The sequence below is a fragment of the Leptopilina boulardi genome, unplaced genomic scaffold (assembly GCF_019393585.1).
Source record: "Leptopilina boulardi isolate dan_hultmark-lab unplaced genomic scaffold, ZJU_Lbou_2.1 LbouV2_112, whole genome shotgun sequence".
NCBI classification, from domain to species: Eukaryota; Metazoa; Arthropoda; class Insecta; order Hymenoptera; family Figitidae; genus Leptopilina; species Leptopilina boulardi.
This window is the reverse complement of record NW_026137655.1, coordinates 1,771,386-1,791,175: the sequence shown is the minus strand read 5'-3', so window position 1 is coordinate 1,791,175 and position 19,790 is coordinate 1,771,386. Positions and strand designations below refer to the sequence as shown.

The following is a 19,790-nucleotide window of genomic DNA, read 5'->3' as shown; positions in this document are numbered from 1 at the left end:
TAGGACTTGTCGATTGTCTTGAAGAGGACGATTTAAATAATGAACAAGATGATGAAAATGAAAATGAAAAATAATTATGATTAGAATCATATTTCAAAAAAATTTGCTAATTAAACTTTTCTTTTCTTTCGTTATAAAGAAGAATGTCTTTTTTCAGAAGCTTTAAAAGTCTCAATAAAAATTACTTTCCAGTATACATTTTACAATTTTTTTTTTTTTATTTCAAACAGTTACATTTTTTTTTTTTTTAGTAAAATCTTCGATACGCTCGTTTTCGTCTCAAAATTCCAGATCTTTTATTGTAATTATTATAATCATTTCCCGGGGAAAAAAATGAAAAGAAGCCACATGCTTTTCTGCAAAATTTCAATTCATTTAAATGAGAATTTATTTTTATTTTATTTTTTAAATAATAATGACATTAGTAATAATAAATATATTTTTTTAAAAATATTATTGAAATTAAATTACATGTTTTTAATTAAGTTTTCTAACCGACTAAACGAGTTTGATTTATCTTCAAGAGTTTTTCGTAATTGTTTAAGATGTATATCTGGTCGATGATCGAAATAACTGTCTTCGACTGAATAATTATCATCATTACCATCGTGACCAATCCATGGACTAATTATCATAATTAAAATAACCAAAATAAGACCTTGAATTAATATTAGCCAATGATTATAAAGAGCATCTTTCCAATATTCACTAATAGTTGTATGAAGATACTGAAAATTTATTTTATTTAATTATTATTTTAATTTTAATTATTTTATTATTAAAAATTATGTTTTGACTTATTTATTTCATAGTTTTTTTTAGTTTTTATTTATTTTTACATATATTAATTAACAATAGCATTATAATAGTAAAAAATTTATTTTGTTAATTAATTCACTCTAATTAAAAATGATTGATTAATAAAGAAAGCATCTGCCACCATTCTTTGATGGAAAATAAACAAAGTCTAACTTTTCAAGCAATTGCTTTCTGGTCTATTCAATTCTTTTCTAAAAGAGTTTTTCTCCATCTTTAAAAGTTTACATATAGAAAGAAAACGAGGAGAAATTTTAATTTTGTATTACCCGGATCTTGCGCTAATTAGAGCTGTTAGAAATATTTTATATTATAATGACTTTTGAATGAAGATAAAATATCAAAAAAATATTTTATCTCAGAATTTTTCTCAAATTTCATCTGTTATTCAAAAATAATAAAATACTATTTTTAATTTAATAAAAATTTTTTTAAAATTAATTTAATTTATTATTTAAAAAAAATATTTCAAGTCTAGTATTAAAAAAAAGTAATTGAAAAATCGATTATTTAAGTATGTATACTTTTTTTTTAAAGCGATTATGAATAATTTCTCATTATAGAAGCGATAATCACCTTTGGTGTTTTTTTTTCTTGATTGTATGGAAGCTCACAATTTTTTATTAAACTATTGTCACATAAATTGTTGTTAAATAAATTATTAACGGATAAATTATCGTTACTGTTATGCTCAAAGTCATGTCGCTTGTAGTTTTGTGAATCTTGTGAATAACTTAATTTCAAACCAGTGAACGCTTTACATCTAAATATAATTTTAAAAATTGAAATTAATATTAAAAATCGTTAAAGTAAATAAAAAATTAATTAAATTACTCTTCAAAATTGATTATCTGTCAATTTGTTAAAGAAAAGTTTTATTGAATTTATCGCAAAAGAAAAAAGGAATTTAATATAAACTTTAATTTTGTTCTTAGAATAAACAATTCTCGCATCTCGACAGTGTAAAATAATTTAATAAGTAAAACATATTTATTTAGAAAAAGAGATAAACAAAACCTCAAAATTAAATAAATTTTTAACTAGCAATTATTAATTACTTTTTTCAATTATATAATTTTTTTTTTAAATACACACCCTTCATTGACAACATTTTCAACCCTGAGACGTGTTGATTTTAAAATATCGATTGCAGATTGAATTCCCGGCCAACGCATCACCATGTTACTAAGAATTTTGCTTTTTTTTTCTAATTTATGTTGCTATTTTTTTCTTGTGTTTGTCTATTTTATAGGTTAAATAAATTAAAAATCGTTTTTACATCGAAAACAACAGGTGTATAGAAAAACCATTCTGTCAAATTCTCTTGAATATTTATATACATTTTGCATAATAATTTCACATTCTAGAGAGAAAAAAAATTATTCCTAGCGTCACATTATTTTCAAATAAATTTCCTCTTTTTTTTCGTTGCCAAATATTCATATCGTAATGCAAAAAAAGAAGCAACTTCTCGAGATGTAAAAACAAGTTTGTTAAAATTGTCAAAAACAATTTTCGAGCATTTTGTTCAAAAAGTTACAAATCAGCCAAACAATAATTAATATAATTTAAAAGTTATAATAAACTTTTAATGAAGTAAACAAAATCTTATTTGTTGAAAGTTACATTTCGAATTTTTAGTTTAAAAAACAAATTATAAGTGACATTGCGATATTGATTTTATAAATCACTTGAGATAGAAAACAATAGACGTCAAAGGAAGTTTAAATAAGATGAAGATCAACCTTAATTGTCCTTATAGTATTATATATTGAAAATTTCCCTTGAGAAGATTATATAAACCGGAAGATGCAACGACATTATTTTTTAACCCTTTCACACCTTTGACATTAGGTTGGTGACACGTGATTGCCTACTTATGTTGAAAAATGTCCTCGTAATTAATATAACTTCATTATCATCGCACTTGTTCTTGAGATTCTTAAACACAATTTTTTTTTTCAAACCCTCACATATTTTTCTCATTAATTAATTTTTCCCTTCATTATTATTTATTTCTTTTAGTTTTTTAATTTTATCTCTCTTACTGTTTTAGATTATTTACAAATTTATTATTTTAATTATTACTTTACATTGAAATAAGAAAATTTTAATTCTATTCTAATTATTCGTTAATTACTTATCAAGTAGTTATTTTTATTTATAAATTTAAAAATTAAAAAAATTATAAATAAACTTTTGAACAAAATTTTTCAATTGTGAACTAGAAAATAACTAGAAAATAGATATCTATATACTTTTAGTAATTTTTTTTTATAAATTTCTTTTCCGTGCACTGAAAAAAAAAATTTATTTGATTCAAATACTCGATTACTTGAGTATTATCAAATAAATATTTATTTGAACCAAATAATTTTTATTTGAATTAAATAAATTGTATTTGAACCAATAATTTATGTATTTGAAACAAATACCATTTAATTGACTCAAATAATAATTATTTGATACAAATAAATATTTATTTGATAATAGTCAAGTAATAGAGTATTTGAATCAAATAAATTTTTTTTTCAGTGTATACACTAAATGTAGGAAAGAGAAAAAAATCATCATCCTATAAAGTGAATTGTCACCCATGGGAAATCCAAAAAAGCTTCCTTCCGACAAGCAACGAAAAAGATTAAAAAAAGCCCTATAAATATAATAATAATAATAATAATTCGCCAGGAGGAAATATGAAAATGAAAATTAATCTTGCAATGGGAATTAGCTTGTAATTAAACTACTAATGGAGATTCATTTTGCCGCGTGCGGCTAAGGGCATCAGAGAATTGAATATTATTTTCTTCGTGAAGAATATTTTCGAGCCTGGGAATGTCAACTTTAAGTGAAATTCAGGAGAAGACTGACGCTAGTAACGATTACACGACTGACCGGATAGCACGGTTAGAATAATGTTCCAACCTCCATTATATATATGTAGCTACAGGGATGCCTAGAATATTTATATATAGTTTATTGATCTCAGAAAATTGTAATTCGATTTTCAAGTCATTTAATCCTATACTTTGTGTATTACATTCTATCTTATATCGTTTCTTTTAAAGTTGACATCGTTTTTGTATATTAATTATTATTATTACCTACACTGAAAAAAATAATTTATTTGATTCAAATAATTGGTTGACTATTATCAAATAAATATTTACTTGAACCAAATAATTGAAATTAAATAAACAGTATTTGAACCAATTTATTGAAAACAAATACCATTTAATTGACAGGAAAATTATTTGGTTCAAGTAAATTATTTGAATATCATGTAATCGATTATTTGAATTTTTTTCCGTATACAGTAAGGCTATCTTAAAATATTTTCGTTTATTGTAAATAATAATAATATAAATAATATAATAAATAATAATAAATAATAAATTTAAAATAAAAATTCGCTGTTAAGATTAATAAAACTGTAAAATTAAGTAATTCAAGAAGGATAAACTAAATATTTAAAAACTTGGTGATAAATTTCTCAAAGTAAGATAGAGAGAGAGAAAGCAACAGGAAGCATAAAATGTTTATGTAATAGCCTTTTCGGAAGTTAAAAATGTTTAAAGTCAAGTGCAAGTTTCCTCTTTTACAATCATTTTAATTCTTTAAACTTGTCCTTTACAGAAAGTGTTTTTTGTATTATTTTCTCATTTCAAACTCAAAAACTGCACAACTTTTCTATTTAAATTCACTTGCAATATTAGTATTTCAAAAAAATGGAAATAAATTTTATTTTTTTTTTGTATTTTTACGGATAAAATACTACAAAAGTCTTATTTTAATATTAGCCCTAACATGAAATTATTTAATTATTTTAAGACCAAAATTTTGCATCGAAAAAAATAATTTTGTTCACAATATGAGCTAAATTGAAAAATCTCCTTAGAAATTAATTAAACTCCACTTTATATGATATATAAAATTGAAAATTGAATTTTAAATTATTATAAGTGGTATACACTTTGGCATGAATGCAAAAGTATGGTATTTATTTATGTATTATAGAAATTTATTTCTCTAGAGTATACGCGGCATACATATATGTATACATATATATGTAAATAGAAAATTAGGAAACCGTAGAAAATTAACGCTGGACTTCCTTTGAGTCTCTTGAGAGATTCCTAGATGAAATGATCTTCCATAGGGATGAAGTCCGTGACTAGGGACATAAATGATTTTGAATTTCTGCTTTCTAGTTAATTAATATACTAAGTAGACTTGGCTCATTCATGACTTATTCATTTAAGTTTTCAGATATAAACTGTATCTATGTTTTCATTTCAAGGTAATTGGATATACTTTTCTATTTATATATATAATAGACAAAAATCATCTTAAGGCGAATGTCATTAAATTAATTAAATTTAGAAATTCATTTGATAAAATTAATTCAAATGAAAATTAATTTTTTACGAAATTCTTTAAAAAATTTACAAACAGATTAATTTTTGGAAAAATTAAAATTGAAGTAATCTTATAATTAAATCTTGAGAAGATATATTTGCCCTTTAAACGCATAAATAGTCCGATAAAGAACATTTGTGTTTCATTGCAAGTGATTAAGAATCGTCGAATAATTATAAAGAAGTCATTCCCCTGTTTAAATGTCTTTTTCTTTGTATTCACTTTTAATTCATTATAGTTTTTATAAATATATGAATATATAAAAAAAAATTTGCATATTAATGATAATGGAACAAAATAGTCAATTTACCTCTAAAAATACGTCAACCCTGTCTGTGAACTTTGTATACTATTATATTGTATACACATTTTTTTTTATATAAAAAAACGAACAAACATATGAATATTTATTGCTTACGTATAGGAAAATATATAAGTCTAGTTTCGACAATGGATTTACAAAATTAATGTGCATTGAAAGTATTATTTTACATATTTATGAACAACTTTATAAATTATTTTTAAGATTCTTAATAAATGCAATGAAAATTATTATAATTTAATTCAATATTTTAATTAATAAATATAATAATAAATAAATTGATTATATTAGAACAAAATTATTTTGCTATATGAAAACTTGTTAACTTTTGGAAAACTAAATCAGGATTTCTACGATATAAATAAAAAAATTAACTTTTCAAATTGACAAAAGAGATTGATATCATCGAAAAGAATAAGCGATTTACAAAAGAAGTGTACAAATTTTTTTCTCTCAATTATTTTGTGAGATAAAAGGATCAAAAAGAGGGAAATAATTCTCTTCAAAGATCCTTTTCTTTGTAAGGAAGGAAACTTCCGATTGCGTGTCAACAGGGGGAGAGAAATTGAGCATTTTGCTTTCGTTAAGGGGGGGGGGGATCTAAACAACAGGAAACAAGCGTATGTGAACTCTTGCGGTAACAGTTTCACATTTATTTCATGTGCGAATGAATCAGTCTCTTTAAAACGAAAAACAGAAGTGAATCATGAAAAGTATCTCTTCACCTATACTTTATTTTAAACACACACACAAGTTGAATTCTTTTTCCTTATTATTTTTATTTGATTCTCGCACCAATTAAATTATATATCTCAATTTAATTAGATTTCTACATTTTAGACTTCAATTTTTATTTTCATGTCTATCATTAATTTTTATTATATAATTTACTGTTATAATTTGTATTATTTTTTATTTATATTATTTTTATTTTTATTCTTATTTTATTATTATTTTTTTTTTTTAATACGAATAATAATTTATTATTTTTAATTCTTATTTTATTATTAATATTATTATTTTTATTGTTATTATTATATTATTATTATTATTTCTTTAAAATTATTTCCCAATAATTGTATCATAAAAATTATTTTAGTTTTATTTTCTATTTTTCATTAATAAAAATATTTATAAATATTTTCCAATTTGGAAGAAAATTAATTTTAATATTAATATATTTGATTGAAAATATTTGCACCACGTATTCGTGTCCAGTTACCAAAATAAATTTGAATACGCTCGAAAAATGATTGTTTAGCGAATAAGATTAAAATAACGATTTCAATTTTAAAACGTATAAAGTAGAAATTCTATTTCAATTTTGCATACGTATCTGTCAGTCACAGAACATTTAATTACGAAAATTCAACTTTAAACAGTAAACACATACGGAATATATTTTAAATCGCATTTTATAAAATGTTTACTCAAAAAAAAAAAAAAATCATTTTATATCGAGAATAAAATTTTCTTCTGCAACTGTTTATATTTTTAAAAAAATCACTGCTAATTTAAAAATTTTTTTGTAAAAGGAATTTGGATGATACTAATAATTTAAAAAAATAAAAAAAAGAATCACAACGAATATTAAATGGTAATAAATTAAAATTAATAAATTTAATCAAGTAACTAATTAAATCAAAAACTATTCTTAATTTAATGAATTTTGTAATGAGTGAATAATTATAAGGGTAATTGAAATTTTAACGAAGGGAAAATTTCACTAAATTTGTATATTGAAAACATTTAATAAAATTCAATTAGAAAATAATAATTTTGAAAATCAGTCATTTGATCATCGATCTATATAATGTTAAGTTTTGATATAAATTCGATTTTCCATTCAAGTGAGCTGTACCTCGTAAATAATTTATGAATACATTTTATATACTCAGCTTTCCGACACGAGTTTTATCCGGCTTTTTAGTAAACGTTTCACAAAAGCTCTATATATCTCATATAAAACATGGATTTTAAAAGAGTTCACAATAAATGAAATTTTCAATTTAAAAATGAGAAAAGAACTTTTTGGTACTTTTTATAAATTTCTATTAAAACTTTTCTAACCAAGTTATAATATGCGAATCGCCTTTGAGGTAAATGTCTTACATAAAATTATTTAAATTTGTTTCCCTTTATCTATTCATATTATAATTTTTTAAAAATTTTAAATAAAAAAAAATTGCTAAAGAAACATTTTTTTAAATCAAAAAAATATTTTTCAATAGTTTGGTTGATTTAAAAAAAAAATTTTAAAATGATGTAAATATGAAAAATAAATTCATTTTTATGAATTTTATTTCCAACGAAGAATATAAGTTAATTTTATAACAAATTGGATACTGTTTTGAAATTAATTTAATTTCGTCGTTGAAAATGTTTTTCAAAAAAGATAATTTAACAAGTTTTTGTCAATTTTAACTTTGTTTCTAGACACGAGTACATCGGCTTACCACAAAATTTTACATATATGCTAAATCGACATTTTGTATTCTACTCCCTGAACTAGTATAAACTACACTATCTAATTTTTATTTTATCTTTTTTTTTACTTCCATATTGAAAAAATCCCAAGATGCACATAATACTATTATTTTTTTTTTGTATTAATTACAATTTATAATTTTCATTACGCGCAAATATAAAAATAATAAAATGAAATTTTTATATGATTGCAGAATGTTTGCTGGCCCAATTGTTTTTATTATATTCATAGTGACTTGTTCATTCGCTGAGGAATCTTCATCAAATGATGTGTCACAAGAGAAACGTGCGCCAATGGGTTTTCAGGGGATGCGAGGGAAAAAGGATCTTACATCTTCAGAAAACGACGAGTACTCTAAAAGAGCCCCCATGGGATTTCAGGTAAATCGTGATCAAGCTTTTAAAGCACGATTATCGACTTTAACATTTTTTTTTTTTTCTTTGCTTTCTTATCACACAGAAAATGTCTACGCCAATAATCCATGTCCTTCCCAGGAGTAATTTTTCCAATTCCTTCAATCCTTTTTATCCACTTTGACTTCAAATTGAGATGCAAATTTTACATTTTGAATTTAACTTTTAAATTTTCTATTCTTCTTTTTAAAATAATAAAAATGAAAAAATTTTCAAAATAATTTTGAAAAATATTTTCTAATTCAATTTTAAATCACAAAAATTGAAATTTTATGTTTATTAAATATCAAAAGGAAATTGAATTATAATATTTGAGAAAATTAAATTTTTTTTACAATTTTTCAGGAATTGGAATTTAAATAATAAGAATAATAATTAATTTCTAAAGAAAAAAAATTATTCCAGGGAATGCGTGGAAAGAAAATTATCATTGGACCTGACATAGAAGAGAGTTATCCTTTTGAAAATTCGGACAAGCGTGCGCCAATGGGTTTTCAGGGTATGAGAGGAAAGAAAGAATATTTGGTACCAATTTTCGAAGATCCTTATTATAATGAGGATTTTGAGAAGAGAGCGGCAATGATGGGTTTTCAAGGGATGAGGGGTAAAAAGAATATAAATGACGATGAATTCGATAAGCGTGGACCTATGGGTTTTCAAGGAGTCAGGGGCAAAAAGTCCTTAGAAGAAGTAAGACTCAACAAGTTGCCAAAAATTATATATAAATAATAAAGATTTTCATAAAGAATTTATTCAAACAAAAAATATTCTTTGAAAAAAAAAAAATTGAAATAAATTTTGAGGAATTTTTGCGAAATTTTCGAAAATAAAGAATTGTACGATTTTTATAGTGGGAATATTTTTTTCTATTTATAGATTTTGGAAGATATGGAAAAAAGATCAAAAGCAGGATTTCATGGAACAAGGGGAAAAAAGTCATACGCTTATGATTATCCTGATGAATTTGAAAAAAGGGCATTAGCAATGGGATTTCAGGGTATGAGGGGCAAAAGAGAGGAATTTAATGACGAATGGGAGAAAAGAGCACCAATGGGCTTTCAAGGAATGAGAGGCAAAAAAAATGCATTGGATGATATTCAAGAACTACAAAAACGAGCCATTATGGGATTTCAGGTAATTAATTAAATATTAACTTATAATGATTCCAATATATATTTAATTAAAACATTTTATTTAATTTCCTTCTAATAAATTAATATTTAATGAGAAAACATTTTTATGGCAAATATAAAAATTTTTATATATATTTTTTTTTAAATTTGAATTTGAATTTAAAAAAATGCATTTTTCCAGGGAGTAAGGGGAAAAAGAAACATAGAACAATCTTCTGTGACTAAGAATGAGGGAGAGAAACGAAAACTATTAAGTTTTCAAGGTAAAGAATTTTTTTTTAAATATTGATAAGCTAAAGTTAATTTAAATCAAATTCGATATCGTTTGTATATATATATATATTAATGCACTGTTAAATTATTCAAAGCAACAAGTGATTCAAGTGGCATTCGGATTTGTCTGTACAAAATCTATATAGATATAATATATACGTATATCTATATATATAATGACATAGGCAATAATTGTGAATTACAATTTATGTGGAAAATTCATGCTTGAAATAACGATTTCAAATGCGCGGAACGATTCCACTTTGCACTATCCGCTTTTATATTTTATGCCACAAGAGGTCAATAAAATGTTATGCATTAAAATGACTCGTTAAAGTGGTCATTTAAATTTGATCCACAAACATTCAAGTTTCTTTTTTAATATTTCTTTATACAAAAAATATAACGATAATGTTTCAATTCTTTGTATTAATATAATTTTTAGTTCATTAATTTCTCCTTGTTTTAGTAATTAATTTTTTAATTAAAAAATGTTTAAATTAGTAAATTCTGTTCACTGTTAATAATAATTAATTGATAATAATAATAACAATAACAAAAAAAATACGTAAATTAGTTATTAAATTTTTTATTATTCGTTTTTTTTTAATTTTTGTGTTTGTTAAATTCTTGAATTTTTTTTTATATTATTGTAATTATTATTATTAATAAATAAGATTATTTTTTGTCCCGTTTAATAATTTACTTATATTATTATTAATGTTATTATATTATTATTGTTGTTGATATAAAAAACGTCCGTAAAATGAGGGAATTCGTGTTTTTTTTTTTGTTGTCTTTTTGATAAACGGAACAGGGCCAATGAGAGATAGAGAGGACAGTGTACCCCAGAATTTCGAAAAGAGATCGCCCTTTTGGCATTTCGGAAGTCGTGGTAAGAAAAATCCTCGCTGGGAGTTTCGGGGGAAATTTGTGGGAGTCCGAGGAAAAAAATGGGTCCCCTCTTCACAGGAGGATGAAAGTCGACTAAAAAACTTGTTTGATAACATCGAGAGGCTGAATCGCCTGCCAGGATATACTTCACTTTTAGGTAAAAAGAAAAAAAGGCAAATTAAGAAAGAAACCAAAAAAAAAGTTTCCACTTTTCCATCATGTATACGTATAAATACATACTTTGTAGCTTAGGTTCTTTCTCTGATATAACTTTTTATCAATCATTCTATTTTTGATCGTCTCATCCTCTCTTATAAAAAAAATATTCTCTATAAAAAAAAATATATTGTGCTGTCCCACCTATTCTTATAGTGAATTGTTAATTCCATAAATTGCAAAATTATTAGCAAAATTATTTATTTTACTGATAGTTTTGTCAATCGTGTATTTCCTCTTTGAGAAAAACTACTACATACAAGTATTGTCGAATTTCTCTCCTTCATTGTGCACTATCCTCTCTTTCTTCATAATTAACTGTTTCAAGAAAATTGATCACTTTCATGTATTTAATGTTGCTTCGTTAATATTTTCAAGTAATTAATATAATTAACCATTAATTTATAACTAATGTTAATAATAATAAAAATTCTATTAATGTTATTAATTTATAAATAGGAATTAAATAATATTTTACCGATTAGTTCTGTAACGAAAATTAAACTTGATAAACAACAATAATAATAATTAATAACATTAATTGAATATTGTTCGCATGTATCCTGTATTTATTATTTTAAATCTCTATTTATTTATATTTTATATTGATTCGTTTTACATTTTATAATTAATAATTTACTGTTATTTTTTTTAATAATTGTTAATAAGAATTAAAATTTTTTAAATTATTAATAATAATTATTTTGTTTAGAGAAAAAAAAATGACTGAAGGGTGTGATTTTTATAACTGACTGACGTCATAATAACATGAATGAACACAAACTTAATCGATATAGTTCTCAAAATACATTACAAAACACGTTTTAATTAATAATGCATGATTTCCCTATTTAAGGAATATAATTTAATTTCTAAATTCTAATTAGTATAATTTCTTTTTTCATGAAAAAGAAAATGTTATTTTTAATTAAATCTTGAATCATGTTTATTAGTTTATTATTCAAATAAACTACGACCCACTTTATATAATTCAATATTTGATTAACGAATTTAAAAAAAACGGTCATGTGATTCAATAATAATTGAGATTGAAAACACTCAAAAAATAACATTTTCTATTATTTTTTTTCAGAAATGCAGTAGTCTTGTGCAGCAGTGAATAAAATTTAAATTAATTTTAGCGAAGGAACGTAAGAGCAGGCTGTCAACGTTTAATAACAAATAAAAAAGTGAGATAAACGTCAACTATTGCGTTTCTAATCAATTTTTTGTTAATCAGAAAAATCTAGCTTATTTTCTCGGACGCTCGTGCTTATATAAACTATATATATATATACATAAAAAAATGAGAAAAAAAATACTGTTTTCTATAGAAACGAGAAATTATTCGATTGGCAGAAAATGTATAAACGACCCTTGCGAGCAAAAAATGAAGAAAAAAACAGTCGCTTATATCTCTAAATGTTTTTCAATCAAAATTAATTAAATTAATTAAGTAAATTAAAAATAGAAATTAATTTCTTTTGCATTCTATAAATTTAATTTTAAGAAAATTAATCTAATTATTATCATTGAATTAACGATATTCATTCTTGAACTTATCACTCGAGTAGAAACGCCCACACAGTCCCCCACTTATTTTATTAACCAATGAAATAAGTGAAAGATCCCATGTGGGCGTAACAATTCAGTCTACAAGTTCAAGCATAGAATATTGATTATTGCATCCAAATTTTAATGATAAAAATAAAAATATTATTTAAAATATAAAAATTTTAAGAATAATATGTGAATCACTGTGTGTATGACGATTATAATTTATTTATAAGCAACTGTTTAAACGAGAATGTGAAAAAAAAATAAACACGCTTGAAGATTAATTGAAGGAGTCACTGTTAGAAGCCTATATAATATATATTATATAAATCAGTATTAATATTGTGAATCTATTTTTTAATATACAAATTATAATCTAGACTCTGTTTCGTGTGCCATTGAGTGGCTCCTTCTTATTCTCATTTTTGTACAAGGAATCATGACAGTTATTAATGGCGAAGTAATAATTAAACGTCCTTAATCCCAATTAAATTGTAAACATAAAAAAAGAAGTGAATATTTAATATATCGCGATATAAATAGGTCATATATTTTTCTCTGAATGTTATACTATACTGATATAGACGTATTTATTCAAAAAATATATCTGTGTACCTCCTTATCAAATCGAACGAATAAAAATGTCTTATATACCATACTTTAGTCATCAGAATAAAAAATATACAATATGCAAAATTGTACAAATACAATTATGCGAATAATATTTAAACAAAACAAAAAACACGGAGGGCACATTTTTTTTTTATCCAGCCATGTTATTTTGTAACTAATGTATTTGAAAGTAACGCGTTACAGAAAATTTTATTTAAACTAAAATTTGTACTCAAAATTAATATTTTAAATTTAAATTGGATTTTTATAAATAATTTTAATTATTAAATTTTATTTTTAAAAAATATAACTAACGCGTTACAACTTTTTGAAAATAACAGTTTTACTTTTTAGGAGGCAAATAAAAAAATACACGGAATATTTCCTTGAATTGAGAGATAAATGGTATATATACGTCTTTTTTCTATTAATGAAGTGTGCAAATATTTATCAATCAATAATTATTTTTAAATTCGAGACAAATCGTCAATCATCATGATTTCCCCTTTATGTATATTTTTTTAACATAGCTTTATGAAAGTTGGTATGAAAGATCATCTAATATTATTAGCATTTTCTATTCCCTAAATTAATTTATTTCAAAATTAATTATACTTTTATTAAACATAAAACATATATTTAAATTCATTACATATATCCGAAATGAAAATATTTAAAATTTTAATGTATAATTTATTAGTAAAATTTTTTGTAAAGATAATTAATGTCATTTAAAAAAAAAAGAAACGTTTTTGATGAAATTTCACACGAGACTCGACCAGAAAAACAATCTAGGCTGGAAGAGGAACAAATTTATTTATAATCCTTAATCCTATCGTATATAGAATAGAATTAATCCTCAACTTCATACATATATATCTATATACATATATATCTAAATAAATCCTACTATAAAAAAAATTTACAAGTATTTATTAACATCGAAAGTAAAGTATAAAGGAAATAGAAAAATATATTTTATTTTCAAAAAATAAGAATAAAAAAAAATGTTGAAAATGATAAAGATTTATAAAATGAATAAAATTTCACGATACCGTTAAAAAGTTTTGCTAAATTTTACAATTTAAATCTATTTTTAATTCCTGCTAGTAAAAAAAATAGAAACATAAAAAGAAATAACACTTTTTTTAGCTTGCCTACTATTGTAAAAACTTACTGACAGGAATTGAAAATATTCTTAAAAAAATTCATAATACATCAAACATTGTTTATAAAAATGTATTTACATTTTTTTAATAATTATGTTTATTCAATGAAGAAATGTTAAGATTTTAATTACGAATAAAAATTAAACATTATAAAAACAATAATAAATAAACTGATTCTCATTATTAAGAAAAAGTAATTATTTTAAATTCAAATAATGTGTACAATAAGAAAATTAATTTAATTTAAGTAGTTCATAATTAATGAAATTATAATCATTATAATGAATCATAAAAAAAATTATTTTTCATATAAGTGGAAATATTATTACTTTTCTCGACTAAAGTATGGTAATAAAAAGTTTATAAAAAAAATTTTCAAATATTGGTATATAAATTTATAAAAATATAATGTATCGGTTACTTTAATTCTTCGATTTTGCATAAAAATCATCAAGAAAATTTTTTTTCATTAAACTGCTCTAAATAGCACATTTTCCTGTATATTCTATTGTTTCCCAAAAATAAAAATCTTTCTAAAAATAAATGTCCTAAAACTGTAGCCTGATATATATATATAAGAAATAATTCAATTTTTTTATAGAAAACTTAATTTGTTTTAAAAAAAAATTAATTTACTTCCTCAAAAATTTGAAATTAATTTCATATACTGAATAATACATTTCAAAGTTGTGAAACAGCTCTCGTTTATAATAATTGGAATCGGTGCTAAAATCAACGACGTACTTGATATGTGATTATATATATGATATAAATTTAATTTATAAGAATATGTTAAAATGTCATGTCATATATTGTGCAATGTTAAATTAAAAAAAAAACAAATGTATGCAGAAAATAGAGATAGATATATAGGTCATTTAAAAAGACAAGATGGAAAAAAATTTAGACAACATTTTTAATAATATTGTTAAAAATTTTGTTGAAATTACTTTTCCATTATACCAACAAGTGGCATAAGAATGATAATATTCTTCAAAACAAACGTACCTACTTCCTATATTAACGGAAATGAATTAATGCTGTGACAGAAATTTTTGTTGAATGTATATAAATTATTTGATTTATGCAGAGATACGACGAAAATATACAAATATGTAATAAAAAAATAAAAATGTGACTAATTATTATTCTACTACTACTCTTACACTTACATTTATCAATGTATTATATATAAATAATATATATCTCCGTAAAAGTTCAAGCACATATCAATAAAACTCAGTTCATTACTTTTCGTACCCAACGTCTATGATTTTCAATTTTCACTTTGCCAAATTAATTTTTCTATTTAAAAAAAATATATAAAAAAGAAGCAAATTCCTTATTTTTAAAATAAAAAATTGGTAAAAGCCATAAGAATTATTTAGAATGAAAAAGTATTCAAGAATTATTTAAAGATATTTTTTAAATAATGTTATTTTTTCAAGATTCTTAAGAATCTTTATTAATTTATTCTTAATCCCTAAAAATATAATTATCGTGAAGAGAATTTCAAGATATATTTTTATTTTATAAGAGAATTATTAAAAAATAATAAATTTGCAAAATTACAAATTTTTTTTTATAACAATCCTCCGATATGTTCAAATTAAAAAGTTTTACCCGCTATTTGGATATTAGTTTCTAAAATGAAATGTAGTTAGCAGCATTATCTGCGCTTACAAACAAGTTAGAAACAAGTTTCAAATAATATAAGTTATACAAAAATTTAAAAATTCAGCATTTTTTTGCGATCAACCAATCGATTATTAATATATTATTATTTAAATTATAAAAACTCACTGTTCAGCAATTCTCACGTTGAAAATGTTGAAGAGCTATATGTAGTAACATTGCTCAAAGACCCTTCCTATTGATCGCGAAGTAGTGAAGACATCATTTAGTCAGCCGCATTTCCTCTTTAACGTTTTTGATCCTTCCGTTCCTCCGAGTTCTTCTGAATTTTGTACACTTAACACAAATAGAACGTCTCCACAATTTGAAGAAAATTTCACTGAAAAAAATTGATAATTATAAATAAACATGAAAACTCATTTACTTGTAATTTAATATAAAATTTTTAAGAATTAATTTTATATTTAGAAAAATTTCTATTTAAATAATTTTTAATTATTCCTTTAACGAAAATAATATACTTCAAATCTAAGAATTGTCAAAAATATTTAAAATTTAATTTATTATACTGTAATAAAAATAAATTTAATTTACAATGTATAACCTTTTCTAAAAATAATAATTCATTGACCTTGAATTTTCACCTTCAATAAATTAATGAAGGAAAATATATTTAGTAATCAAAACAAACAATAAATTTTTATAATAATAATAATAATAATTTATAACGGTGCAATTGAAAATATCTAATTGATATATCAAGCTTCCGATTCAAGTTCCAAATTAACAAACAAAAGTTACTTACCCAATTTATTGAATGTATAATCTATTAATGAGACAAATACATATTTAACCTTAAAAAATACAATAAATATTATACACAAAAAATAGAATAGAACAATAGATAAATAATATTAGCAATTCTTGATTATACAGGTCTAACCTAACCTATAATTTCATCGATAAATTATTTTTGCTAATTACGAATAAAATAATAATATAGAAAAAAAATCAAAATTAGAGATTACAATGCTGCACCTATAAAAAAAATGTCACATTAAAACAATTATCAAAATTTCTAATTTACCGCAAAGTAGCGAAAATTCCTTCCAGGTGAAGATGATTGCCTTCAAATCTATTAATTACCGGAGATCCCTCCTCTAGGTTGATCTAAATTTCCATCTACAATGAGAGTGGAAATTTGTGGACCTACCGTACAAAGAGACCGAGAATTAAAAGATTCGAAGTTTGCAGCTTTGCAAATTGCAAATTGCAGAACAATTGTTCTGTCAACAATCACCACAATATGGAATGAGAAGCTACTAAACAAACAAAAAAAACTTTTCTACTTTTAAAATTTTCATAACTATCGGCCACTAGACGCCATTTTGAAAAAAAATTGCATTGTTGCAAAATGCTGTTCAACAAATTAAGGTTAACGCATTTTGATACAAATTGCTATCGCCTGCACAAAATTTCGTTCCTCTCAATTTAAGGAACAGCTCAAACTAAAAAATTATAAAGAAAAATGTTATTCTTACCACATTTTTTGAAGAAAATTGCACCAAATCGAAGAGACGTAACGTTTCTTTAAAAACTTTTCAAAACAAATGAAGTCGTCGAAGTATCGATCTCGAAGTTTTCGATAGATCGAGACGCTTGGACAAAACAAGATCGTCTGTGATTGGTCAATTGAAAAGTAATGCAACGCTAAAGTTCATGTGTAGGGGACTTTATATTTATTTTCACTCGTGTCTATAACCTATATTTTGGATGTTTTTGATACAAAATTGAAATTTTTCAAGAATTATTGGAAAATATAAATTAAATCATAATTAAACGACAATATGTGGATATTATCGAATTCTGTCTAAAATAATAAAGGAATATTCAAGATAGTTTCATTGTAAAGAATTGACGAATGCAAAAGATACATATATATACAAATCTACAAGTTTCATAGGTTAGTCAACTTTTGATAAATTATTAAATTATTATTAGTTCGATTTAAATAATAAACTTATTATTTTTGTTTGATTATACAATATTTTTTACATAAGCAATTGGTATAAAGTCAACTCAGGTGTTTAACACACTCAAAAAGTAAATAAATAAACATAACGTTTTGTATGTTTACATTTTTATTTTATTATTCTTTGTAGTTTTAAATATCTCAATTTTAATTTTTCATCAATTTTCTTATAGACACAAATTTTATATATTAAGTTTATTAACCCAATTTTTTGGTACATAATCGTTAAAACCATTAGCAATTAATAAATTTGTATAATGAGCTAAAAATGCTTGATACATTGAATTATAACTCAAGTCTATATTGTAATTATTATTAAATTTATCAATTTTTTGAATATCGGAAAAAATAAATTTAAAATCCATTTTATCAACAACATTGCGTAAACCAATATTTGTAAAAACAAAAGTATTATTAACTGCCTCATTATTATATCCAGACAAATTTATTTGCAAACGATTTGGTTCTCGATGATAAATATTTATTTGATCATTGGCTTCAAATTTATGAACAACATTTATAAATTTCTGTTGTTTTTGTGGTAAACCAAAAAAATTATATTCAAAAATTGTAAAATCATTTCGTTTCAACGATATTGAAAAATAAATTTCATTTTTAAAATACATATGAATTTGATCAGTCAATTGTACTAATGCTATTGTCATGTCTTTGTAATTTATAAATATTTTTAAAAATACCATATCACTGATACCTTGAGCATCAAAAGAATGATGTAACATAGGTAGAAATATTTCATTTTCACTAATTTTTTTTACTCTAACATTAATTTTCATTTCCTTTGAAATCACGTGATATTCAATATCACTGACAAACATTTCATTATCTATATTTTCAGCAACATAAATCGAATAGACATCCATTAATAATTGTAAATTCATTTCATTGCCAAAAATCATGTAACAATCGTTATTTAAATATAAACAATGATCCGTCAAATCAATAGGAGTTTCGAAAATAAATTTAACTTGAATGTATTTTTTTTTAATTTTTGTCATTAACATTAACGGTGAATATTCCCTCAAATCACGTTCTTTACTTTTTGTTTGTAAATCAGTTGGATTTATATCAAAATCTATAACCGGCATCACAGCATGTCCATACAATAGTCGTAATTCTAAATCTGGATTTAATAATGGAATCGTGTAATCATTAAAATCGATTACCTTCTTTAAATATGGTAATAAATTAATATCATAAAGATCAAGAAATACTTCTAAAATTATAGGAATTATATTCTCAGTCAAATCAATAGATTCAGAAGAAAAATAACGAATATTAAATTCACGAAAAGATCTCTCAGTACCATCATAACCAAAAATACTCATAAAAAAATGTAATTGTTCTTTATAATCCCATTTTGTGAATGGAATACCTTTTTGATATTTCAATAAAGTTTCATATTTATCAGATTCACTTTCTTTCATCCAATAAATGTTAACGTGAAATTTATGTTGATAAAATGCCGAAAAAATATTTGTCCACACATCAATTGTATTACCAAAACCAAGAACTGAACTTTTAATATCATAATAATGTGCAATTTCATGTAATAAAGCCCATTGTGATCCACGAGTGGGCTCTAAAAATTCGACAATTCCATAAGGACACGCTATCCAATTGGCAGAAAAATAAGCTCCATAATTACAATTTTTGTCACACATTTCCGTACGTAAAAATATTCGATATTTTTCTACTACAGAAAACGAAGAAGAATAATTTTCATCTGTATAATATCGAATGACACCTGTTAAATAATTATAATATTTTATTATATCCACTTGATTTTGTAA

At 23.2% G+C, this 19,790-nt stretch overlaps 3 protein-coding genes across 8 annotated transcripts in view; 2 read left to right on the top strand and 1 right to left on the bottom strand.

Annotated features, from left to right (window-relative positions):
• LOC127280670 (tachykinins) overlaps positions 1-15,457 on the top strand; it is a 45,245-nt gene extending 29,788 nt beyond the window's left edge. The window contains exons 2-7 of one of the 2 annotated variants that reach the window (XM_051303840.1): positions 8,239-8,425; positions 8,864-9,148; positions 9,335-9,592; positions 9,773-9,854; positions 10,682-10,915; positions 12,068-15,457. In XM_051303840.1, coding sequence (XP_051159797.1) covers positions 8,240-8,425; positions 8,864-9,148; positions 9,335-9,592; positions 9,773-9,854; positions 10,682-10,915; positions 12,068-12,078 — 1,056 coding nt within the window. In that variant the 5' untranslated portion in view covers position 8,239 and the 3' untranslated portion in view covers positions 12,079-15,457. The remainder of the gene's footprint in view (positions 1-8,238; positions 8,426-8,863; positions 9,149-9,334; positions 9,593-9,772; positions 9,855-10,681; positions 10,916-12,067) is intronic. The other variant, XM_051303848.1, reaches the window with a different exon arrangement.
• LOC127280687 (uncharacterized) lies at positions 191-2,753 on the bottom strand. Of its 3 annotated transcripts, none has more exons than XM_051303879.1 (5): positions 2,562-2,753; positions 1,912-2,057; positions 1,393-1,579; positions 472-728; positions 191-356 (listed from the first exon to the last, which is right to left on the bottom strand). In XM_051303879.1, the coding sequence occupies exons 2-5, from the start codon at positions 1,995-1,997 to the stop codon at positions 248-250; spliced, it is 639 nt and encodes a 212-aa protein (XP_051159836.1). In that variant the 5' UTR covers positions 1,998-2,057; positions 2,562-2,753; the 3' UTR covers positions 191-247. The 3 variants fall into 3 exon arrangements, with proteins under 3 accessions (XP_051159836.1, XP_051159840.1, XP_051159828.1); XM_051303871.1 differs by having other exon boundaries at positions 192-356; positions 1,912-2,179; positions 2,562-2,751; XM_051303883.1 differs by lacking the exon at positions 2,562-2,753 and having other exon boundaries at positions 496-728; positions 1,912-2,528.
• Positions 15,458-17,684: 2,227 nt separating the features above from the next.
• Positions 17,685-19,790, top strand: part of LOC127281731 (COMM domain-containing protein 4) — a 103,551-nt gene continuing 101,445 nt past the window's right edge. For all 3 annotated transcript variants that reach the window (XR_007843084.1, XR_007843085.1, XM_051305605.1), the window contains exon 1: positions 17,685-17,910. The gene's annotated coding sequence lies outside the window, so the exon portion shown is untranslated. The remainder of the gene's footprint in view (positions 17,911-19,790) is intronic.